The following is a 26,655-nucleotide window of genomic DNA, read 5'->3' as shown; positions in this document are numbered from 1 at the left end:
AGGTTATGGCCCCTTCCACACTAGCGTTTTTCACGCGCGAGTTCTGCGCGTGCTTTTGACGCGCAGAACTTGCATTGCACTCTGTCCCATTGTTTCCAATGGGTCTTTCCTCATTTGCGTTGTTTTTCACGCGCGTGCTTGCATTTGTTTTGACGCGCGTCAAAATCGCAGCATGCTCTACTTTTGCGTTTCACGCGCGTTTTTCCCGCCCCATTCAAGTCTATGGAGACGCATCAAAAACGTATTGCACTCGCAAGCAATGCAAGTGCAATGCGAGTGCAATGCATTTTAAACGGATGGGTTGCTAGGTGACATGAATAATTCCCCTGCTCGAGATCGAGCATTTAATTAAAAAAACACAGTGAAGAACAGTGAAGAATAGAATAAAAACAGTGAACACAGTGAACACTGGATCATTTAAGTGAAAAACACAGTGAAGAACACAGTGAAGAATAAATTACAGATGTTCGGCACATCTGCTTATTTGTCGGGAGATACGCGCGGAACGGTGCAAACAAAATAGTATGTGAAGAACAATATATATGTGTGTGAAGAACACATGTCTCCAGATGTCTCCATACATATATAGTGTTCTTCACATGCTATTTTGTTTGCACCGTTCCGCGCGTATCTCCCGACAAGTAAGCAGATGTGCCGAACATCTGTAATTTATTCTTCACTGTGTTCTGCACTGTGTTTTTCACTTAAATGATCCTGTGTTCACTGTGTTCACTGTTTTTATTCTATTCTTCACTGTTCTTCACATCTGCTAACTTGTCGGGAGATAATATACACGGGGAACAGTGAAGAATAGATTGTAGATGTTTGCATACATCTGCTAACTTATCAGAAGACATTCTTTTTCAATTAAATAAAACATTTTATTCCCGAACCATGGTCCCTTTGAAAAATGCCCGAGTCTCCCATTGACTTAAAAAACGTGCGTGAAAAACGCATCGAAAACGCAAAAAAACTGTGAACAACACGCGCGTGAAAAACGCAAAAACGCTAATGACTCCAAGGAAAAATGGAACAAAAACGCAGCCAAAAACGTCAGTTTTTCACGCATTGCACCCTGACATGAAATGCAACGCTAGTGTGGAAGGGGCCTATCAGTTCTTTATTGCGGATTCATAGGCCCACAGTTAATAAAGTGTTTGCGACAGTTTGCTGTCTGACTTTGCATGTATTTATGAAGTGACCGCGCCAGCTTTGTGTTGCGACAAGACAGAAAAAATGTGCACCTAACGGGGCAGTCATTATTGCTATTTCTCATTCACCACTGTTCTACTACACCATGTTAGAAGAAGATTTCAGGACATCAGGTCCTGCCGGTTCCGATCACAGCCAAGGCTTGGCATAACACCCAGGATGGTGGTGCTCTGGTCTAGGGTGTTTAACCCCTTTGACACCGTGGTCAAACATGGAGCATGGTGTCTAAGTGGCTACATAGCATGTTCAAACAATGCATTGTGTCACATTTTTGTTGTGTTTTTGACACATTCCAAACCCAGGACTTCCTGGGATAGTTATCTACAGTGTCAGGCCAGAAGCATATAATGCACTGCACTAAATACCGTATTTTTCGGACTATAAGGCACACTAAAAATCCTTTGATTTTCTCAGAAATTAAAGGTGCGCCTTATAGTCCAGTGCGCCTTATATATGAACTACAGACAACAGCTGCCTTGAACTGTGCACAGGTCTGCCACCTGCTGGTCATTCACCCTTATAATCAGGTGCGCCTTATAATCCAGTGCACCTTATATATGAACCTAGACATTTTAGCAGGCATTTATTGATGGTATGCCTTATACTCCGGTGCGCCTTATAGTCCGAAAAATACTGTAAGTAGTTCAGAGAATTATATAAGAGATCGAATGATCTCACGACAGCGTCCCCTTGTGGTACAAAGTAAAATGTAAAAAAAAATAAAGTTTAATTAAGAAAAAAAAAAACAGTCTAGAAAAATATCATAAAACCACACAAAAATCACCCGCTAAAAAAGTAAAATCGACCCCATTTTGTACCTACACACCTGTACCAACCCAGGTTTCAAAATTATAATGCTATTTATCCATAAATTGACTTTTTAAATTTATCCTGCACCCAAAAAAATTCATATTAATATCAATTAAAATACTTTATGAGCTCATAGTGTATGCAAACAAAACCTGCAGGTCTTTTGCGCAAAAAATAAGTTTCAAAAGTTATGGCAATTGGAAGGTGGCAACACGAAAAAAAAGGTTTTTTTTCTCCCCCAAAAATATTTCAATATGCAAAGGAAGGCAATTAAAAAAAAAACATATACGGTACATTTGTTATCGCTGTATGCATATTGGCGCAGAGACTTATTTTTGTTATTTAAGTTTGATAACAAATGCAGAACATTTTTATTAAAAAAACAATGTCAGAATTACATTCTTTTTTTAATTTGGTGCACAGAAAGGGTTAATAAAAGGCTCACCAGTAGGATACCATGAAACTCAAAACTGCATTTTTCCAGGAAAACACCACACAACTATAGTGGTTAGGCTACATTCACACACATGTATGGGGGACTTATATACGGCCGACATATGTACGGCCGATATACGTCCCCCATACACTTCTATGGGCTCACGGCCCTGTACGGGAGCGGTACGGTGCAGCACACATAGAGCACCGTACCTCTCCGTAGCCCAGGAAAAGATAGGACATGTCCTATCTTTTCCCGTATTACAGAGCCGTGCACTGTATCTTCCTATGGAGAGGGGTGGGGGTGAGCAGCGCTCATCCCCTGCTCCTCTCCGCAGCACCGATGTATGCCCGCCGTACTACGGTACGGCGGGCATACATCGTGTGAATGTAGCCTTAGTTTGTAAAAACATTGACATAAAAAAAACTGAAAAATAACCTGGGCTTTAACGGGGAAGACAGGTTCAGAGATGAAGGGGTTAAACAGAAAAATCTATATAATGGAAGAAAAAAAAACGTGCTAATGATACATGCCGTTGTTTCTACAGGTGATACCATGGATTTGGAAGGGGCTCACTCACATTGGGGCACATTTACTAAGGGGTTTGCATCACACTTTTGCCAGACTGTGCACATTCTTCATGGCTAAAGCAGCTTGCACAGGTATTTAAGAAGTGTCTGCGCTGTGAATGTGTCGCATGTGACCCTTTTGTGGACCCTCCATGCCACACAAATTAGGGTGCGTACCGTCGGACAGTCCGACTGATTCAGACCGTGCACTGTATTTAACTTTCAAATTTTGTTGCAAGCCCTATGTTAAAGGTGCACCACAAAAAAGATGGTGAACTCTGTCGAATCTGAGCGGGGAAGCGACACATTCATGATTTCTGGCGCACGATCTTAGTGAATCGCCGCACGCAGCATTATAGAGAAGAAATGCATTTTCTGTAAACTCCAGTGAGTGTTAGTAAATGTGCCCTAATGTTGTAGTTTTTACAGCTTCGGGTTTGAGCCGACTGCCCGGGCTGCAGGTTTTGGAGCAAGTCCTATTCTTGTCCGTGTTTTCAGCTCCACCACTACTGTCATAGGTGCATGAGTGGCTAGCAGTTAACAAACTTATAAGTCTCTGCATGATTTAATGGAACTTTCTACACTCCATATTTTGGTTTCTTTAAAACCTTCCTGGGGGTTGTGATTCTTCTCCTGATCTTAATCATTTTATTAATTTATTTTAAAGAAGACGTGATACTTACAAGAATCTCCAATGGTGTGAAATCCCCTTCGAGGACGTCTAAGGAAAGTATTAATAAGATTCTGTGTAAAGAATCAATAATGAAATTATTACTGGTAATGACTCTCCACAAGTAAAAGACATTTCAGAAATGTGTTATCCATTACTACAATGATTACAGGATATCACCCTGGAATCACGGATTTATAGACTATTTATGACCCTGAGGCGGCAATCAAACATTTTACTCATTTTGAAACTCAAGCGCTTCCTTTAAGTTGGTTTAGATAGGGTTCAGATCGAGTTTATAGCGCAACATTTGCATTTGGGAACAAGGATCCGTGTTTATGGAGGTTAACAAAGCAAAGTATGTGTTGAAAGCGTTTAGATTTTGACACATCTGTGTCCGGGAGTTGTCGATGCACAAGAGCAAAGTGTGACTGCAGCCTGACCGTATGGGGCCGGTGACATGACTGTGGCCGTCTATGGCACCTGGTCACGGTGCGGTTACCACACAGTGGGACAGATTTAACAATAGTGATGCAAACGTAGTGCAATTTGCCTCATTAACATGCAGACGGCACCAGATTATTGTAGACTGATGGACTTTCGACATAAATGCACATGTTCAGATGCATTAGCCCTTACGTCGCATTTAGATTGCGTTTTTAAACACCTCAGGTAATGCCGGCCCTTGAATCAGAATGGTCATCATACAGCAGCAGCAGCAGTAAAAGTTCAGCCATAAGATACAGTGATTATCAATAAAATATTAATTGTCATTTTGTATGTCGGGTTAAGTCTTGTAGCCTGAAACGTCTGCAACTACTAGGCCCATTTCTCTGTATACTTACTCATTTTCATTTGTCACGCTCTGTGTAGCGCTGCGTGCACTATATAAATAAAGGAATTATTATTATTTATTCTAAATGAAATGTCAGAAACAACTAGACCCATTTCTCTGTGTACTTACTCATCCATTGTTAATGATGTTTTTAGTGAATCTTTGTTGAAGACGTATTTACTGTAGCCATAAACTGTGTCCATATCAAGGTTCAAGTTTGTTTTAACTTGAGCCTTAAGGGATGGAAGTACACCGTTAAACCTGAGAAGCAAAGCATTAAGGATTTAAGAGTCATCTTGCATGTTGTGACAAAGACATTTTATAGTAAATAGTATAACAAAATGCAACATTTTATATTAAAAGAAAAGTATCACATCCTAGGTCTGACCTTCCAAATCATTTGATTTACAGCCTTTTCTGTATACAAAAGATACAGGAAGAGCTGCCTTGTGTGTATGAAGTAGTTAGGACTCTCGCTGTCAATCACTGTGTGTGGGCGGGGTAATCAGGACTATCACTGCCAATCACTGTGTATGGGGGAAGTAAACAGGACTCTCACTGCCAATCACTGTGTGTGGGAGGAGTAATCCGGACTCTTGCTGTTAATCACTGTGTATGATCGAAATTATAAGGACTATCACTGCCAATCACTGTGTGTGGGAGGAGTAATCAGGGCTCTTACTGTCAATCACTGTGTGTGGGCAGAGTAATCAGGACTCTCACTGTCAATCACTGTGTGTGGGAGGAGTAATCAAGACTCTCACTGTCAATCTCTGTGTGTTGGTGGAGTAATCAGCACAAGTTGTTTTATAAGTTCCTCCATTTTTTTATTGCAAACAAGTCTCTGTCTCTTGCCCGCATCCAAGACACCAAATGTAGGGGTTCAGCTCACTGGTGAGAGCCAAGACGGTTCACGATGATGCAGAGTCAGACTCGTAGTTACAAAATTGATTCATCTTCTAGTCGCTATTATTAGTTGGAGTCACATACTCAACATGTACAGGCTTATATCAAGTAATTAAAACAAAATACAAGCAAAAGACCTGCGTCTGGGCACTAGCTAACACTGAAGATTTCCCTCTCTAGCTACTAGACACAGAAAATAAAGCAATGGCCGTCTCCTGCAAGCTCCCTAGCACAGCAGTGGAGCCCTTCCCCTCCATGAGCATCTCCTCATGGGGAGAAACAGCCCATTAAACACTAACTGAAGCAGCGTCAACCCGGGGAGATCGAGAATTAAAATGGCGCCAGCTGCAGCCCAGACAAGAAGTAACCCCGCTGGTCTGAAACTCAGATGGAGAGCAGCACCTGGGGCTTGTGGGAGTAGGAGAGTCTGATTCCCTGCAGGAGTTTCACCTCTTCAGATAAACGAGCTTCAGAAATTTTCATGAAACAATTGATGCTTGCCCTTAGGGTCTCTATTAGAGATGAGCGAACATACTCGTCCGAGCTTGATGCTCGATCGAGCATTAGTGTACTCGTAAATGCTCGTTGCTCGGACGAGTATTTCGCCCGCTCGAGAAAATGGCAGCTCCCGCCGTTTTGCTTTTTGGCGGCCAGAAACAGAGCCAATCACAAGCCAGGAGACTCTGCACTCCACCCAGCATGACGTGGTACCCTTACACGTAGATAGCAGTGGTTGGCTGGCCAGATCAGGTGACCCTGGGATAGACTAGCCGCTGCCCGCGCTGCTCGGATCATTCTCTGTCTGGATGCCGCTAGGGAGAGAGCTGCTGCTGGTCAGGGAAAGCGTTAGGGTGTTCTATTAGCTTACTGTTAGGCAGGAGTGATTCTAAAAGAACCCAACAGCCCTTCTTAGGGCTACAATAACGTTATAATTTTTTTTTTTTTTTATTTGCAGCTAGTACCATATTGTGAGGAATTAGCAGGGGGACTTGCTACCGTTGTGTTTAGCTCTTAGTGACACACATATCCACCTCAAACACCAAAGTGGGAAAATTTATTAGGGGTTTGAGTAGAATTAGGCACAGTCTGCCAGTTTCTTTTTATTTTACGTTTATTGTTTTAATAACTCAGTGTCATCTCATCTTGCATAGTAGTGTGCTGTAATACTTGGCTAGAAAATAGCCATAGGAGAATACAAACGGCTTAATTACGCCTACAGTAGCGTTATATATATTTGATTTCTGGTTGATCTGCTGGTGGCTGTAGTTGTTGCAGTGCATCTACTAGTAAATTGTGAGCAATTTGGAGTCAGACTTGCGACCACTGTGTTTTAGTGACGCACATATCCATCGCAAAGACCGAAGTGGGAAAATTTATTAGGGCCCGGGGTTGTATTTCAATTAGGCACAGTCTGCCATTTCCTTTTTTATTTTACGTTTATTTTTTTCATAACTCAGCGTCATCTCATCTGGCATAGTAGTGTGCTGTAATACTTGGCTAGAAAATAGCCATAGGAGAATACAAACGGCTTAATTACGCCTACAGTAGCGTTATATATATTTGATTTCTGGTTGATCTGCTGGTGGCTGTAGTTGTTGCAGTGCATCTACTAGTAAATTGTGAGCAATTTGGAGTCAGACTTGCGACCACTGTGTTTTAGTGACGCACATATCCATCGCAAAGACCGAAGTGGGAAAATTTATTAGGGCCCGGGGTTGTATTTCAATTAGGCACAGTCTGCCATTTCCTTTTTTATTTTACGTTTATTTTTTTCATAACTCAGCGTCATCTCATCTGGCATAGTAGTGTGCTGTAATACTTGGCTAGAAAATAGCCATAGGAGAATACAAACGGCTTAATTACGCCTACAGTAGCGTTATATATATTTGATTTCTGGTTGATCTGCTGGTGGCTGTAGTTGTTGCAGTGCATCTACTAGTAAATTGTGAGCAATTTGGAGTCAGACTTGCGACCACTGTGTTTTAGTGACGCACATATCCATCGCAAAGACCGAAGTGGGAAAATTTATTAGGGCCCGGGGTTGTATTTCAATTAGGCACAGTCTGCCATTTCCTTTTTTATTTTACGTTTATTTTTTTCATAACTCAGCGTCATCTCATCTGGCATAGTAGTGTGCTGTAATACTTGGCTAGAAAATAGCCATAGGAGAATACAAACGGCTTAATTACGCCTACAGTAGCGTTATATATATTTGATTTCTGGTTGATCTGCTGGTGGCTGTAGTTGTTGCAGTGCATCTACTAGCAAATTGTGAGCAATTTGGAGTCAGACTTGCGACCACTGTGTTTTGCGCTTAGTGACGCACATATCCATCGCAAAGACCGAAGTGGGAAAATTTATTAGGGGCCGGGGTTGTATTTCAATTAGGCACAGTCTGCCATTTCCTTTTTTATTTTACGTTTATTTTTTTCATAACTCAGCGTCATCTCATCTGGCATAGTAGTGTGCTGTAATACTTGGCTAGAAAATAGCCATAGGAGAATACAAACGGCTTAATTACGCCTACAGTACCGTTATATATATTTGATTTCTGGTTGATCTGCTGGTGGCTGTAGTTGTTGCAGTGCATCTACTAGCAAATTGTGAGCAATTTGGAGTCAGACTTGCGACCACTGTGCTTTGCGCTTAGTGACGCACATATCCATCGCAAAGACCGAAGTGGGAAAATTTATTAGGGGCCGGGGTTGTATTTCAATTAGGCACAGTCTGCCATTTCCTTTTTTATTTTACGTTTATTTTTTTCATAACTCAGCGTCATCTCATCTGGCATAGTAGTGTGCTGTAATACTTGGCTAGAAAATAGCCATAGGAGAATACAAACGGCTTAATTACGCCTACAGTACCGTTATATATATTTGATTTCTGGTTGATCTGCTGGTGGCTGTAGTTGTTGCAGTGCATTTACTAGCAAATTGTGAGCAATTTGGAGTCAGACTTGCGACCACTGTGTTTTGCGCTTAGTGACGCACATATCCATCGCAAAGACCGAAGTGGGAAAATTTATTAGGGGCCGGGGTTGTATTTCAATTAGGCACAGTCTGCCATTTCCTTTTTTATTTTACGTTTATTTTTTTCATAACTCAGCGTCATCTCATCTGGCATAGTAGTGTGCTGTAATACTTGGCTAGAAAATAGCCATAGGAGAATACAAACGGCTTAATTACGCCTACAGTACCGTTATATATATTTGATTTCTGGTTGATCTGCTGGTGGCTGTAGTTGTTGCAGTGCATCTACTAGCAAATTGTGAGCAATTTGGAGTCAGACTTGCGACCACTGTGTTTTGCGCTTAGTGACGCACATATCCATCGCAAAGACCGAAGTGGGAAAATTTATTAGGGCCCGGGGTTGTATTTCAATTAGGCACAGTCTGCCATTTCCTTTTTTATTTTACGTTTATTTTTTTCATAACTCAGCGTCATCTCATCTGGCATAGCAGTGTGCTTTCATACTTGGCTATAAAATAGCCATAGCAATAGGATAGCATCGTTTGGTTTTAAAAACTAAAAAACACAAAAAAAAAAAAAAAAAAAAAAAAAGTTAAAAAAAAAATTCAAGTTATAACTTTCATTTTCAAAATGTTTAACCCGAGGGCTAGGGGTAGAGGACGAGGGCGGGGACGTGGGCGTCCAACTACTGCAGGGGTCAGAGGCCGTGGTCCTGGGCGGGGTGAGACACCACCTGCTTATGAGGGAGCAGGGGAACGCCGCAGAGCTACACTCCCTAGGTTCATGTCTGAAGTTACTGGGACTCGTGGTAGAGCACTGTTGAGGCCAGAACAGTGCGAACAGGTGATGTCGTGGATTGCCGACAATGCTTCGAGCAATTTGTCCACCAGTCAGTCTTCCACGCAGTCCACCCATGTCACCGAAATCGGCACTCCTCCAGCTCCTGCACCTCAGCCTCCTCCCCCCCAGTCTGCCCCCTCCCAGCAAAATTTGCCATTTGAACCGGCATACTCTGAGGAACTGTTTTCTGGACCATTCCCACAGTCACAAACCACTTGTCCGGTTGCTGATGAGCAATTTTCCGATGCCCAGGTTTTCCACCAGTCGCAGTCTGTGGGTGATGATGACCTTGTTGACGTACTGGAAGAAGTGTGTAAAGAGGTGTCCGACGATGAGGAGACATGGTTGTCAGACAGTGGGGAAGTTGTTGTCAGGGCAGGAAGTCCGAGGGGGGAGCAGACTTAGGGATCGGAGGATGATGAGGTGACAGACCCAAGCTGGGTTGAGAGGCCGGGTGAACACAGTGCTTCTGAGACGGAGGAGAGTCCTCGACCAGAACAGGTTGGAAGAGGCAGTGGTGGGGCTAGACGGAGAGGCAGGGCCAGAGCTGGTGCATCAGCGCCAAATGTGTCAACTAGTGAAGCTCCCGTGGCGAGGGCTCCTGCGGCGAGGGCTAGATTTTCAGAAGTCTGGAGGTTCTTTAAGGAAACACCGGATGACCGACGGACTGTGGTGTGCCACATTTGCCAAACCAGGATCAGCAGGGGTTCCACCACTACTAGCTTAACTACCACCAGTATGCGCAGGCATATGAATGCTAAACACCCCACTCAGTGGCAACAAGCGCGTTCACCTCCGGCCGTGCACACCACTGCTCCTTCCCCTGTGTCAGCTGATAGTCAGCCCCCTGCCCAGGACCCTGCCACAAAAACCCCATCGTCGCCTCCACGATCCTCCACAGCATCCACCAGCGTTCAGCTCTCCATACCCCAGACGCTGGAGCGGAAACGCAAATATAGTGCAACCCACCCGCACGCCCAAGCCCTTAATGTGCACATCTCCAGATTGCTAAGCCTGGAGATGCTGCCCTATAGGCTAGTAGAGACCGAGGCCTTTCGCAGCCTCATGGCGGCGGCCGCCCCTCAGTATTCGGTCCCCAGCCGCCACTACTTTTCCCGATGTGCCGTCCCAGCCCTGCACCAGCACGTGTCAGACAACATAATCCGTGCCCTGACCAACGCCGTTTCTGACAAGGTCCACCTGACCACGGACACGTGGACGAGTGCTGCCGGGCAGGGCCACTATATATCGCTGACGGCACATTGGGTTAACTTGGTGGAGGCTGGGACCGAGTCTGACCCTGCGGCTGGTCATATACTGCCGACGCCGAGGATTGCGGGGCCTACCTCGGTCCAGGTGTTTCACGCCTACTATGCCTCCTCCTCCTCCCACCCCTCCTCCACCTCCTCCTCCGAACGACCATCCGTGGGCATGGCGCCATCAGTCGGTAGCTCTAGGCACAGCAGCAGTGCCGTCGCTAAGCGACAGCAGGCGGTGCTGAAACTGCTGAGCCTAGGCGATAAAAGGCACACCGCCCAAGAACTATTACAGGGCATCACGGCGCAGACTGATCTGTGGCTGGCACCGCTGAACCTGAAGCCAGGCATGGTTGTGTGTGACAACGGCCGTAACCTGGTGGCGGCTCTGCAACTCGGCAGACTGACACATGTACCATGCCTGGCCCATGTGTTAAATCTGATAGTTCAGCGTTTCCTCAAGACATACCCCAATCTGTCTGATTTGCTCACGAAGGTGCGCCGCATCTGTGCGCATTTCAGGAAGTCCAGCACAGATGCTGCCACTCTCAGGGCAGCGCAGCGCCGCCTCCAACTGCCCGCTCACCGACTGTTGTGCGACGTGCCCACGAGGTGGAATTCAACACTGACCATGTTATCCAGAGTTTACCAGCAGCGCCGAGCGATTGTAGACTGCCAGATGTCAACTTCCACCAGAACTGGTAGTCAGGTCAGTCAGCTTCCTCAAGTCTACAATGAGGAGTGGACGTGGATGTCTGATATCTGTCAGGTGCTGAGTAACTTTGAGGAGTCAACACAGATGGTCAGTGGCGATGCCGCCATCATCAGCCTCACCATCCCGCTGCTTGGCCTGTTGAAAAACTCTCTGGTCAGCATGAAGTCGGAAGCTTTGCGCTCCTCACAAGAGACGGGGGAAGAAGATTCCCTTGTTGATAGCCAAAGCACCCTTAGGTCTGTTTCTCAGCGCATATCGGAGGAGGTGGAGGTGGAGGAGGATGAGGAGGAAGAGGAGGAGAATGTTGGCGAGACACAAGAGGGGACCATTGTTGAGTCCTTCACTGTTGAGCGTGTATGGGCAGAAGAAGAGGAATTGGAGGAGTTGGAGGAGGAGGAAATGGACAGTCAGGCCAGTGAGGGGAGCGAATTCTTATGCGTTGGTACTCTGGCGCATATGGCAGATTTCATGCTAGGCTGCCTATCCCGTGACCCTCGCGTTCAAAGAATTTATTCCAGCACCGACTACTGGGTGTTCACTCTCCTGGACCCACGGTACAAGCAAAATCTTTCCACTCTCATCCCTGGAGAGGAAAGGAGTGTGAGAATGCATGAATACCAGCAGGCCCTGGTGCACAAGCTGAAACAGTATTTCCCTTCTGACAGCGCTAGCGGCAGAGTGCGTAGTTCTGCGGGACAAGTAGCGAGGGAGAGTAGGCGAGCAGGCAGCTTGTCCAGCACTGGCAAGGGTTTTGCCAGCTTTATGTCACCCCAGCAAGACACTGTCACCTGTCCCCAGTCTCGGCAGAGTAGGGCTGATCTTTACAGAAAGATGGTGAGGGAGTACGTAGCTGACCATACCATCGTCCTAAATGATCACACAGCTCCCTACAACTACTGGGTTTCAAAGCTGGACATGTGGCACGAACTGGCGCTGTACGCCTTGGAGGTTCTTGCCTGCCCTGCCGCTAGCGTCTTGTCCGAGCGGGTTTTCAGTGCAGCTGGTGGCATCATCACCGATAAGCGTACACGCCTGTCGACTGACAGCGCTGACAGGCTGACGCTTATCAAGATGAATAAAGCATGGATTTCTCCTAATTTCCAATCTCCAGCAGGTGAAGGAAGCTCAACCTGAATAATTTATCCACTCCTCCTCCTCCTCCTCATTTTCCTCCTTCTCCTGCTCTTTGTACAGTAAAGCAGAGGAAACTGGCTATTTTTTGACAGGGCCCACTGGCTCTACCTATAGTACTTTATGCATTTAATTTTTCTGGAGGGCCACCGACCCGGTCCTCTGTTTTAAACAATTTTTGGGAGTGCCACATACAGGCACTCAATCTATTCAATTTTTCTGGAGCTCCACCTACCTGCTCCTCTGGTTTGAAAATTTTTTTGGACTGCCACATACAGGCACTCAATCTATTCCATTTTTCTGGAGGGCCACCTACCTGCTCCTCTGGTTTGAAAACTTTTTTGGACTGCCACATACAGGCACTCAATCTATTCAATTTTTCTGGAGGGCCACCTACCTGCTCCTCTGGTTTAAAAACTTTTTTGGACTGCCACATACAGGCACTCAATCTATTCCATTTTTCTGGAGGGCCACCTACCTGCTCCTCTGGTTTAAAAACTTTTTTGGACTGCCACATACAGGCACTCAATCTATTCCATTTTTCTGGAGGGCCACCTACCTGCTCCTCTGGTTTGAAAAATTTTTTGGACTGCCACATACAGGCACTATCCATATTGAATTGTCTCCATAGCAGCCTCCACACGTTGTCTCCATTGCTACCTCCAAAAGTCGTCCATATAGCTGCCTCCATACATCGTCCCTTTATCAAACGAGGTTTGTCAGGCCGAAATTTGGGTTGTTTTCATGGATTCCACATCAAAGTTGTTAACTTTGTCGCCACCCTGCTGTGTTATCCACAAAATACACTGGCAAACTTTTACCATTTACGGATATTATTTCAGCGCTTCTTGCGCATCTGTTTACATTCCCCTCACCCGCCATATCCCAAACTTATAAGAACGCTACTACACTTGATCTTATACAAAAGGTTCTTAGAAGTGCTGTTTGGGGAGTAGCCTAGAGACAGGGGCTTGGATTGGCGAAAGCTCGCCTGGCAGCGGAGCGGCAGCTCCATGCCAAGAACCAACTAACATAGTTTTAACTGCAGCACCTTTAATCTACTACTAGTTCACTGCCTCCATACATCGTCCCCTTATCAAACGAGCTGTGTCAGGCTGAATTTTGGATTGTTTTCATGGCTTCCATGTTAACTTTGTCGCCACCCTGCTGTGTAATCCACAAAATATACTGGCAAACTTTTATCATGTACCGATATTATTTGAGCGCTTCTTGCTCACCTCCTTTGGTTCCTCTCTGCTACCCATTGGTTTGAAGCCTGAGTCCATTTAGGGTATGTCGCCATGCCACTCTCTAGCCTTCCGCTGCTGCCGCTGCCTCTGCATGCCGTCCCCTATAGTGTCAGGGTCAATTATTGGATGTTTTAGATGCTATCTAGCTTCATTCTGTCACTCTGTCATGGCCATGCTGTTGCCCATAATTTTGGCATAATGGTGCATTTAAGCAGCCTCAGAGGCATCCATGCATGCTGCCCCTGCTGTTTCCTGTCCATTTCCGTGGTGTTTCCATCCTTTTCTGAGGTTCCCAGGTGTTTGGCCAAGCTTCCCTGTGCAGAGCCTTGGCCCCTTGAAAAATGCTTGAGTCTCCCATTGACTTCAATGGGGCTCGTTACTCGAAACGAGCACTCGAGCATCGGGAAAAGTTCGTCTCGAATAACGAGTACCCGAGCATTTTAGTGCTCGCTCATCTCTAGTCTCTATTCATAAAGACTTTATGACTATGCCAATCAGACCAAGATTACAATCAATGAGCTGACCACCTCAAAGACAAAATATGGGAAGTTACTTGCTCTCATAACGAGCTTATTGAGGCTCATTGTTTGCTAGACGAGGAGTTGGCAGCTATGAAATTCAAAATGGCTGACTTGAATGACAGATGGAGACGGAATAATGTAAAATTCGGAATCTGTCTCGCCTTCTGAACTAAAAGAATTCCTCACTGCCCTCCTGCATTCTACGTTGCCATCTGTACCTCTAGGGGAGGTCTGTCTTATCAACAGGGCACGGGTCAGCAGGGGGATCCAAGGCCCCACCAGTGAAATTGATTCTCGGGCCACCTACTGCGACATGGAAATATTACCTGTATATTCTAAGGCCACGTTTATTGAATGCGTTTTCATTACATTTTAAAAGGCCCAGCAAATGCATCTCAAAACACATCAGTATTAATGATAGTAAAAACATGAATGTATTTTGAGATGTGTTTTCCAATGTGCAAACACATAATTTGAAGACCATGTACACAAGATGTGATTGAAATGTGTTTTAAAATGCTTTTTAGGTACATCTGGAGAATCTCTGCATTCAGACGTATGAGAAGAGATTCCCCAGATGCACCAAAAATGTAATTTAATCTTGTGAACATGGATAAAAAGTCCAGAATTAGGTAGGATCTGTTGAAGCAATAGGTCCCTCTACCAGCTTCTATTGTGGCCCCTCACCTCCCCCTCATATTGTGGCCCCTCATCTCCCCCTGATATTGTAACCTGTCATCACCTCTTATATTATTGCTCCTCTCATCTCCTCCTGAAATTGCGGGGTCCTCTAATCCCCCCTTCATATTGTGACCCCTCATCTCCCCCTTATAATGAGGCACCTCATCTCCCGCTCATATTGAGACCTCTCACCTTCCACTTATATTGTAGCCCCTCATCTCCCCCTCACATTGTGACCTTTCACCTCCCACTTAGATTGTGGACCCTCATCTCCCCTTCATATTGTGTTTCTCCTTATCTCCCCCTCATATTGTGACCTCTCACCTCCCATTTAGATTGTGGCCCCTCATCTCCTCCTCATGTTGTGTACGATCATCTCCCCCTCACATTGTGACCCCTCATCTCCCTCTCACACTGTGGCCCCTCATCTACCCCTGATATTGTGGCCTCTCATCTCTCTCCCTACTTTACAGGCGAGGAAGAAATGTCTACCTATCACCTCGACCCTACGTAAGACTGATACATTATACAAGTGGGTTCCCCCACCAAGTTGATTATACGATGAGATGACACAACATTCGTGCTGCCGAAACCAGAAGACGGCATTCACCTACTGAACAAATGCAGATGTTCCACCGAAGCGGCTAACAGAGGTCACAAAGAACTGGCAGGTAGCATAGGTGTAATTTCTAGGTTTATAAATATTTCTTTTAGGCCAGGAAGGACTTAAAGGTAAAGTCTTATCCCCAATTATGATACAGGTAACTTATATTCCTGCACTGATATGTATAGTCCTCTTGGATACATCTGATGTTTGTAATTTGTTGTCCGGGCGGAGGCGGCAGGATACAATATTCCCAGCCTTCACTACACTCTTTTCTGTGTTTTTTTCGTTTGTCTTTACAGGTCGCTTCACTTCATGCCATGGAGAAGGAATGAAGGGCCGATAGTGTTCTCCACTTAGGTTTGTAATGGCTGTAAGAACAATGAACCTTAATGCAAAAGCTCTAAACTCTTCGTGTCAGTGTGGAAAGATGCCACAAAGTGTAATGCTGATATCTTGTCTCCAGGAAGGGAAGGTTCCATACTTTGTAAATAAGACGTATCCACATACTTTTTGGGCAAAGTCGCTGGCTAAAAAAGCTGGGGTCCTGATTGCTGTCATGTCTGCCCCCGTGATCCACAACCTGTGCCCCTCTCCTTGGAACGTCGCCCCCCGACCCGCACTTACTTCTCCAGACTCCTGCTTCCATCCTGGCTAGGCTGCGCGTGCATCCCCGCTCCCTAGGGCGCGCGCTGGCACTCAGAGAAGGGCCAGCGCACCACTGATTGGTGCTGGCCACTTCTGGGTTTTCCTTAAAGGCCGGCCGTCCCCATTATTCCCCGCAGGATTTTTGCACTCACTAGCCTCCGAGAAAGCTTCCTATTTCTGGCGATTGTTCCCTGTTACATTCTGCCTAGAATTCCTGTTATGACCTTGGACTTGACCTGTGACCTTGCATCTCAGCCGCCAGCCCTGACTCCTAACTACGTGTCTGTACCTGACTTTGAGCATGAACACTGATTCTGTACCGCGACCGCGAGCCACTTAGTCTCCGGTCCCAGGTGTCGGCTAGTAGCATCTCCCGCGGTGGTCCATGGGGTTTACTGACCCTGAACCCTGACAATTGCATTAAGAGAGGATGTAAGAGATGTAATGGTCACAGAAGTGCTATGTGATGGTATGTTGTCCTTGTGTGTTCTATCAATAATATTCCTTTCACACTAATAAATATCTATGCTCCTAATTCTTCCCAAGTAGGTTATTGAATAAAGTACTCAAGAAAGTTTGGAAAATTCAAAAGGGTAAGCTAATGTTATTTGGAGACGTTAACATCACTCCTGATCCTAAAATGGACTCGACAGGCAGGGGCAGGTTACCTTCTCCATCCCAAATGTCTTGGCTCCACTAAAAAAGAGTATACACGTTTCTATGCATAAACTCTTCCGCAAAAGACTATACATTTTACTCACATAGTCATAGGACATTCCCAAGGATAGATCTCTGCCTACTCTCTCTTATTCTTCTCTCATTTGATCCCTAACCAGCATAAATGGAGTAACAAACAATTTCTTAATACACTTCCATTATACAAAAGGAGAATATCTTAAGCCATTTTAGATTATTTACACATAATGTGGAACTAGAAATAGACCTATTCAATCTAGCGCAATCCCAAAGTGGCAGTGAGGGGCAAACTAATACAAATAGAGAACTAACTACAGAATATGTATTTATAGAAAAAGTAGTATCAGAACTACTTGGAAAGACAAAACAACGAAACAGAAGCTAAAAAGTCTAATGCAATCAGCATTCATATGCATATTTTAGAGATTAGACAGACGTTGAGAGACACTCTCTTGCCAGATTATGTTAAGACCAAGACCTCAATTGTAAAAACCATTTGTTTTTTATGCATTGTGAACCAAACATACCTTGAGAATGCTGTAGTTACACTGATGCAGAAACATATCTTGTTTAATCCCTGTTTCGAGTGGTTTTGCTCAAAAAACTATTATAACATTTGGGTTTAGCCTGCTTTCCATACATAAAAGAGCTGCCTGAACTGTGCAGTCAGGACTAATCAACCTGAGCTTGATGACTCATACACAGCAGCTAGGGGTTGGTGCAGCTATTGATTACTTATGCCGGTCAGTGACAACACAGTGAAGATGTATTCTCCGCTTATGCTGGGCGGGACAAGGCTGGGGCAGTGCATAATTAGGTTGAGGAGAAGTGCTGTGGCAGTCACAGAAGCGACAGACCCTCATGATCATATTAATTTTGTTACAGCATTCTCAAGGTATGTTTGGTTCATAATGCATAAAATCAAATAGTAGATTTCCTTTAAAGCTTTTTACTAATCAGTGAATAACAAACCCAGCAGAATTATGGCCAATAGGGTTAAGCCGACTAAACTAACTCTGCTTTCCCTCTAGCCAGCACAACTAGAGAGTCTAAATAAACCCATTTCTCTAGAGGAAATAACGTCTATTGCTGGGGCGTAAGTACAGGGGTAAGAGCCATAGCAGCCGCTACGGGGCCCACAGTGTCAGGGGGCCCCAGCATCCCACCTGACACTAAAAATGGAAGATGTGCACCATTGTATACATATTGGGGCTTATTTACTAAGGGTCGGGTATCACACTTTGACAGGTATTTTGCAGGGGTTTGCGCTGGGATTGTGTCGCATGCGATCGGATTGTGGCGCAGGATTTAAGATTCAAATTGTGTCGCAAGATCAAGCACTTACATGCACCAGGAAGAAAAAGGTGAACTCTGTCGTACCTGAGCGGGGAAGCGACACATGCAGGATATCGGGCGCACGATCTTAGTGAATCGCGGCACAGTGCATTATCATCGGACAATACACTTTCGTGAACTCCAAGGGAGTAAGTAAATGTGCCCCAATATGCTACATATTGTACAGCGTAATATGTATATAACATAAATGTGATGTATAAACGCTGTGCAAATATGTATGTTTTTATGCAGTTGGGGGACCCCATTCAGAACTCTGCTATCAGGCCCTGCCTTTCCTAGTTACGCCTCTGGTCTATTATTAAGAAACTAAAGAAAAATAAAGCACCCGGCCCTGATGGATTCTCAATATTCTCAGTATTATATAATGCTCTCCCCTTATGTTATCTATATTTATTAAAGCAACAAAATTCAACGCCCCAGGAAATGTTAGAAGCCACCATTACCACCCTTCCAGAGCCAGGCAGGGACCCAACCTCAACCCCAAATTTCAGGCCAATTTCCCTGTTAAATAGCGACATCAAGTTATATGCCAAAATTATTGCCTGTAGATTATTAGATATTCTTCCTGATCTAAAAGATAATAACCTTTTCCTCTTTCTCACCCACCCGCCCATTTTGTACTGTTGTATATTGGCGTTATGTGGTTTTTACATTGTTCTCTCTCTTGCTAGTTTCAAGTCAAAGCTAGCGGAAGGTGGAATGTAATGAGGGATGCCCAACCCGGATGGCCAACTTGTCAGTTGGGAGTCGGACTAGACATACAGTCCATAACATCTGATCTAATTTTAGGTGCCTTGTTTTAGATGTGATGAATTCCCACCCAACCATTTGCCTCATAGGGGGATATTTATCATACGCTGGCGTTCGTGCGCCAGCGTTCGTGCGCCGCTGCAGATTTGCAGCCCGTCTGCCTCTTGATGTATCGGGCTGCCAGCTGCGCAGCGTTTATCCTACGCTAGGCAGGGCCTGGCGTAGAAAAAACCGCAACGGCCGACTTTTCACGTATGGCCGGCCGTGCCCCCCCTTCCTGCCCCTTCACGCCCCACTGGCGTGAAGGTGGCAGATTGGGGAAAATAATCGCAAAAGCTAGCAATCAGCTAGCATTTGCGATTATTCCAGGGCCTCTGCGCCACTGGCGGTGCGCAGAGGTCCTGATAAATATCCCCCCATAGTCTGTTTATACTTGGCATGTTAACTTTTTACCAGTTATTTTACTGGTTATTTATTAAGATATTTAGGGTAGTTATTTATTATCCAAAGTGCCTTACTCAATCTACCTAGTTAGGATTTCCCTTCCTGTAGTGTAACTACAGTAATACTTCCCCCTGTATGTGTATTATGTGCCGTTACTAGAGGAATACGCGCTCCTCCTGGAAAGTCAGCGTTCTGTATTACTTGGAAATGTATATTCTATTGTCTGGTGTTTCCATCTGCAATTCACTTGCTGAACATTTCCAGTTAAGAAAGAAAAAAAATTATAATAAATGTTATAAATTTTAACTTACTGGTCACTGTCCAAATCAACTTTTATCTCAATTTTTACAGCTAAACAGTTTTCAGTGATGTTAACATTGATGTCAAGAAGATGTGCGTCAGAAAGCACAACACTGTAAAAATTAAAAAAAAACCATTAAATTAGGGAAGAAGACATTTATTATCATAATTACAATTATGGATATAGTTTCATATGTCATACACTTACTACTATTTATACATATTTAGGCTCTTTTCTCATTATAGACGCCTCAATGAGGCTTTCGTTTTTCTTCCCGGTGTATGTAAGTGCATTGTCTTGCTACACAATTTTAAAGTTAAATCCCACGATCGTCTGACGGCCCGCCACCCAATTTCTGTCGCATGGAAGATTGCTATCACAGAAACCCTATTCTTATGACCAGAACCACAAAAGTGTTTCCGAAGGAACTGTACCTGACACCTATTAAATTCAATATAATACAAAAGGTGATTACTGTATAAAACTTAACATTTAATTCAAAATTCATAAAAACCACTATTGTCATAAATGGCAATGCACCAAACCTATTAGCCACTGTATGATGTCAGCAGGACATACAGGGCCCATGCAAATATACCATCTTGGCCTCTAATAGCACAGCAATCATAAAAATATGTGGGATTGTACACGACAGTACAAAGGGTGTATATAGTCAATAAACAGTCACATCTGCAATTATAGCAGCTATACTGTAAAGCAAATAAAGGACAATAAATGTATACTACACCGATGATAGCACCAAATGACAGTATATAGAGGTTGAAAAAAGGAATGTTCTTACCAGTCCTGGGTTAGAAAGGTACGGACCATCGGATTCTTGTGATCCAGGAAAATCTCAATATCCCTCGCATACTCAAATATCACCTGAATATCGTCCAATAACTCCCGTCCTAACAAGGACGGTCCACAACTGTCCCTGACGTGTAGCTGTCCCTTACTGTAGACACTTGGCGTTCTCAGATGGTCTCAACAATGAAAAAAATGATCCCAACGCGTTTCTTCCGCAGTCCCACGGATTCATCAGGGGATACATATGTCACAGGTATAGGTGACTAAGAAGAGTCATAGTGGTGGAGACCAGGCAGTGGCTCGAGGAGGTCTCCAGGTCGTCCAGCTTAGTGAAGCATGAACCGACTGGCGATCACAAGAATCCGATGGTCCGTACCTTTCTAACCCAGGATTGGTAAGAACATTCCTTTTTTCAACCTCTATATACTGTCATTTGGTGCTATCATCGGTGTAGTATACATTTATTGTCCTTTATTTGCTTTACAGTATAGCTGCTATAATTGCAGATGTGACTGTTTATTGACTATATACACCCTTTGTACTGTCGTGTACAATCCCACATATTTTTATGATTGCTGTGCTATTAGAGGCCAAGATGGTATATTTGCATGGGCCCTGTATGTCCTGCTGACATCATACAGTGGCTAATAGGTTTGGTGCATTGCCATTTATGACAATAGTGGTTTTTATGAATTTTGAATTAAATGTTAAGTTTTATACAGTAATCGCATGGAAGATTGCGCCAAAATCCGATCACGTGCACCACAATCCCCTTCAACATGGCTGTCACAGCTGCGCAAATCCCAAAAATTTCTAAAATCTGACGAAAGTGATGAAAGTAAGCCCCTATATTCCCACACATCACAATATTATAATTTATAGAGTTATAATAAAACAAGTCCTCAGAAACTCCATATTAGGACACATCTGCCATCAGTAAAACCGATACAGATGTTCTTTAAGAAATTTGGGGGGTAGTATCTGTCTAAAAAAAAATTTTAACAAACAAATGTTCCATATAAAATGAAGTATGAAGGGTCCCCAAAACTGTCCCAAAATCACCTGGTTCTATTAAAGCATTTTAAAATGATTGCCCTTTAATGAGATGTCATAGGGCGTTGCCCTTGGTGTTATGGGCTTAATATTGATAATATTGATATTCCTTCCTCTCTTTTTGGAACTGTCCAAATGCCACCATTTGTTTTTTGCGACAGGCTATAGCAAAGCAACAAGTCGTATAGTGGAGGTCAACAACCCTTGAACCCCACTGATCAGCTATTTTAAAGGGGTATAGCATCTAATCCACTGTGTTCTCTTCCCACGAATGTGATATAACATCAATGGAAAGACAGTACAAGACCAGCACATGTGTAAAGGGTAAGAAGTTGCATTTCTATATGTTCTAATTAGTAAATTACTTACTTTGTGAGAGAAGTTGCTGAACCTGAACCTGGCATTATACCATCAATGGCCAATTTTGGAAAGTTTACTCCATTCAGCACAGCACATGCAGTTTGAAATGCTTGTCCAAAAGCTGAAAAAGAACAGTACAGTTTGTTGTATTGATTCTCCTTAGATGACATGAAGTATACAAGATAGAATGTATACACTTCTAAGGAACCAATGTGACCCCAGACCCTATAAGAATTAAGTTCAGCAGTTGGACCCCCAATGATGAGTATTTTATATTGTGAACAAGGGATGACAATAAAGCATGGGCCAACCCTTTAAATACTATAAAGACATGTCCATAGATCACATCATGGGGTCTGTAAGAATATGACTATCTTGGCTTCTTAAACTTGAAGGAAATCTACACCCAGGATGAAGGATTGTAAACCAAGCACACTGACATACCAGTGTGCACCCGCTATAGCAAGATCTGCTCTTCTTTTAGCTTTTTATCCCCTTGTTTTTACAAACAAGGATTTGTAAATTATGCTAATGAGTCTGAGGGACTCATAAGTTTTAATGGAGCCTGGAGCCCCGCAGGCTTATTTTCATAATTTTAAAGCCTTTCATTCTGAAAACAAGTGCATGAGAAGTAAAAAGAAAAGCGGATCCTGCCAGAGGGGGCACACACCAGTATGTCAGTGTGCTTGGTTTACAATCCTTCATCCTGGTGGTAGATGTCCTTTAAACTGGATGACCCAAACCCACTGCATAACTTAGACATTGTGATTGATGTGATTGTCCATTTCTCTAAAATGTTATAGTAGTGGTTAAAGATCTAACAACTGCTGCGGCTCCAGGGGTCTGATCTTAGAATCACAGTGTCTGCAATGATCCATTTACACATTCACTCAATCACATTGAATAGTTGTACATTTTAGTTATGTCCAAGATAAACATCTCTGAGCAGTGATCTCTGTTTGCTGTTCATTGCTTACTTCCTTAGTCTCGGCACAGTGATCATAAACATATTTGTTCAAATTGGACAAACCCTTTAAGGTATGTTTAGTTATTATTGCTTACTTTAACACTTACTACATGTGTGTCTGTCTGTAAGGTTAAATGGTGTTCAAGTTATTATGATGGATGGTCTGTCTGTACAAATTAGCTGTTTAGTCCTGTGTAAAGGACTCTGTTGATATCAGATTAAAACACTGATGGGTGGACGGGATGGTTGTTAGTCCTCCATGGATCAGATATAATGTTATACTGTGGGTAGGTCATGGAGGTTATTTCCAGGACACCTCTGTGATTGTAGTTATAACCCTGACAAACTATTCATCACTCTTTGGCTTACCTTGTCTGTAGTCTGCTGGAGATCTGCATCCATTTGAATAGACTGAGTCTATAGTAAATGCCAACAACAGGAAGGCCCACAGGAATTTCATTTGGTTTCAGTAGGGGTCAGCGGCACTAGAAAAAGTTAAAAAAAATAAATTCAAAATTGTACACAATTACTTGATATTTCAAAAAAAGAGAAAAAGGGAGGGGGGAAATATAGGAGAAGGAAAGTTGTGAGTGTAATAAGATTTAACTTTTATTAATTTCTTTAAAATCCTGAGTGTATTCTCACACTATGAAATAAAATGTAGATTAAGCAACTAGTAAGGCATTATTGTGCTTTGGTATACTGGAGGTCATTTTCTAAGGGCCCAATTCGCGTTTTCCCAACGTGTTACCTGAATATTTCCGATTTGCGCTGATTTACCCTCAATTGCACCTGGATTTTGGCGCACGAGGTCAGATTGTGTCGCATCGGTGCCGGCATGCACGCGACAGAAATTGGGGGCGTGGCCGAATGAAAACCCAACAGATTCGGAGAAATCGCCGCATTTTTTTTAAAAAAAGTGTCGCTGGACACGCACTTACCTTCACCAGGAATAGAATCGTGAACTCCGGCGGGCCTCGGCAGACTTCAGCGCAGCAGCGACACCTGCTGGACGTCGGAGGAACTACCTTAGTGAATCGCCGGAAGACCCGAATCCACCGCAGAGACTGCGCCGCTGGATCGCGAAGGGACCGGGTAAGTAAATCTGCCCCACTGTGTCCTTGCCACATAGGTAATAATTTTGCACCTCGGGATATAAGTTAAGGTGGGAGTCACCTTGTATTTTATTTCATCCCTCCTGTAATTGAAATTGAAGCCCACCGATAATTCCTTGTGGGGATCAAAGACAGTGTAGGATAATAATAATATATTGTAGAGATCACAGAGAGCGACAGTGTAACTGTCTTTTTGCGGCACTGTGCTTCTGCCAGCTGCTATCGTGCAGGGAGATCTATTGCAGCAATAGGAGACGCGGCGCATAGACTATCTCACCGCGTCTCCTATTGCTGCAATAGTATAAATGACTTGGTCTCTCGGAGCATGCATGCACGCGGCTGAGACCACAGTCACTGTTATTGCCGGTGTGGTCCGCTTAGCGATCGTCTGCGGGTGAGTACCGCAGCTACAACTGTCCCTTATGAAATTCTGTCCCTGAGTTGTGGCTACAGACGCGAAAGAGAAGTCCCGACACGTGTTTCGCTGGGTCTCCCCGGCTTCTTCAAGGGGGCTTCTTCTAGGCCCCTTTAATTAAAGCAGATGAACAGGACCTCCTTTCTACACTGGAAAGCATTAATATAACTAATGGTCAGACTGGTTATCACATGACCCAACTACTCAAATCTAAATGTTAAGCCTTCTAGGACAGCGTTCTCCTTCTACTTTTTCTTGTTCAATGTAGCTTTGTATTTTTTGTACGTCCATTTGTTCTCATCTTAAGCCTTTTTCACAGCCGGTCATATAAACAGGGGCTAGCATATGGTCGCCATAGAAGTGAATTGTGCATGGGTGCAGTATGATGTGTGTCACCATACCCTGCCATAGCCAAAAAAATATATAAAGAATGCTCTATATTTTGCCGTATGTACGGCACGGCTGAACGGCTTACTGTGAGTGCTTCCCCTTATCCAATTGGCCATATGATACGCTTGGGTTACAACCTGGGCGAGCATAAGTTAGTCTAAAAGGGTCTTTAATGTAATGCTATGAACCACTTATTGAATGTATAGCACCATGGAATTAATCTTTCTCTATAAATATATAATAAAATAATCTATAAAATTTTGCTACTACAGTTGTATGTGGACTCTCATTATAAAACCCATTTAATTGTAATATTTACATGGTTGTTCTGTAACTTAATGTCACAATTTTCTGTGAAGTTTTTTATGTTTATGGTCTCAAAAATTTGAGGCAGTGCTACACAATGATGACAATGACAATGATGTGTTAGTAAATGTTAGGCTGGGTTCACATCTCGTTTTTTTGCCACAACATATGGTACAGTACAGACGTATCCCTCTGCATCATAGTATCATAGTTTATACGGTTGAAAAAAGACACTTGCCCATCAAGTTCAACCAAGGAAGGGAATGCTAATTCTGTATGCTAATACAGTGGGATATATGTCACCCGGTGATTGGCTGCTGCTGATGTTAGGTGTGTTTCCCCAGTGATGTCACTGTCCTTATATGGACCGTGCTATCAACAAAGTATCAGCTGAGTGTATACCAAAGAGCCACATGTGAAGCCAGCCTATGTAATCTCAGTCCTGTGCTGCAAAGTTAACATCTGAGATACAGAAATCAAAAGGCATCAGCTCTAGCTACACCTTTATCTATATAGCAGCATCATATTCTACAGCACAGTACAGATCTGCTCATATCTGACTCCAACTGAGGAGCAATGGTTGTAGATACTGGCAAAATCTCAGAAGCAGATGTGAAATCAGCCTAAATGTACAAAGCAATACTTTAAAAATTAAGTACTATAAGAATAACAAATATAGAGAGATTATATTGTAGATATATTGCAATAATAATAATTATTGGTAAGCATTCTGCCATAAATATGAAGAAGCTGAGACCAATATGTGATAAATGGTATTACCTGGATTGGTGCAATGCAGCTAATGGCTTGGAAGTGCAGGGTCTCCACTTTACAACCGGTCTCGAGCAAGGAAGTGCCTAGATTTTTTAACGAGTACATCCTTTTTTGTACGGCGCCCAAGTTACATAGCCGAAGGCAATGGTGGAAAGTTCCTTGGAGCCAGTTACTTTGAAACATTTTGCTCATATTTTATACCTCATTGATCCTGTTACATTAAAAGGGGCCATGTCCAGAAAGAGGCAAAAAATAAACAAGACAGGTAGCAAAGATGTAAAACATGGTTAGGGATCTAAACACAAAGGGGGGTGGTTATTATCAATTTTATATATTATGTATTTAAATTATATGAATCATCATATAAAATGTACAAGTACTGAAAATTATGATGACATTTTTCTTAAGGACTTGGGCGTTCATAAAAAAAAAATCACCATGTCAACACCGCTAGCTGTGGTTAAAGGGCCATACAACTAATAATAATTATAGATTTACTCACATTCCTCCTACTCATTGGTCAAAGTACTCATATGCTATGTAACGGTGACACAGACCCTAGAAGGTACCTGGGAGTACCAGGTAGGAAAGTCTCTGTGGGTAGAGCCCAGAAGGAGGAGTCTGTGGACCGGTGGACCCTCTGGACTACCACGGGAGATGATGATGGTACTAGCCGCAACCCCGGTCTAAGAGCCTGCCGCAAAGTGGGATGGGCGGGGTGCCACCAGGTCGTTCCACGGGTGCAACTAGGCCCGCGGTGCCGGCCAAGGTAGGAGATGCAGGACACAGTAGCGTAGCGGTGCTGGAAACACCAGAGGAGCTTAGGAATGCTGGAGAAACCGCTGGACAGGAATCCTGGAAGGTA

The 26,655-nt window shown here is 43.7% G+C and overlaps 1 protein-coding gene across 3 annotated transcripts in view; it reads right to left on the bottom strand.

Moving 5' to 3' along the window:
* LOC140064821 (uncharacterized) overlaps positions 1-25,902 on the bottom strand; it is a 43,950-nt gene extending 18,048 nt beyond the window's left edge. Inside the window, exons 1-7 of one of the 3 annotated variants that reach the window (XM_072112066.1) lie at positions 25,797-25,902; positions 23,160-23,275; positions 21,833-21,944; positions 19,611-19,712; positions 4,662-4,793; positions 4,543-4,581; positions 3,711-3,771 (exon numbers count right to left, since the gene is read on the bottom strand). In XM_072112066.1, coding sequence (XP_071968167.1) covers positions 3,711-3,771; positions 4,543-4,581; positions 4,662-4,793; positions 19,611-19,712; positions 21,833-21,944; positions 23,160-23,250 — 537 coding nt within the window. In that variant the 5' untranslated portion in view covers positions 23,251-23,275; positions 25,797-25,902. Of the gene's footprint in view, positions 1-3,710; positions 3,772-4,542; positions 4,582-4,661; positions 4,794-16,032; positions 16,168-19,610; positions 19,713-21,832; positions 21,945-23,159; positions 23,276-25,796 lie in introns of those variants that run through there. The other 2 variants (XM_072112067.1, XM_072112068.1) reach the window with 2 other exon arrangements.
* Between the last annotated feature and the right edge of the window lie 753 nt (positions 25,903-26,655).

The sequence above is a fragment of the Engystomops pustulosus genome, chromosome 6 (assembly GCF_040894005.1).
Source record: "Engystomops pustulosus chromosome 6, aEngPut4.maternal, whole genome shotgun sequence".
Lineage (NCBI taxonomy): Eukaryota > Metazoa > Chordata > Amphibia > Anura > Leptodactylidae > Engystomops > Engystomops pustulosus.
Note: the sequence above shows the minus strand (reverse complement) of the source record. Positions and strands in the feature narration are given on the sequence as shown.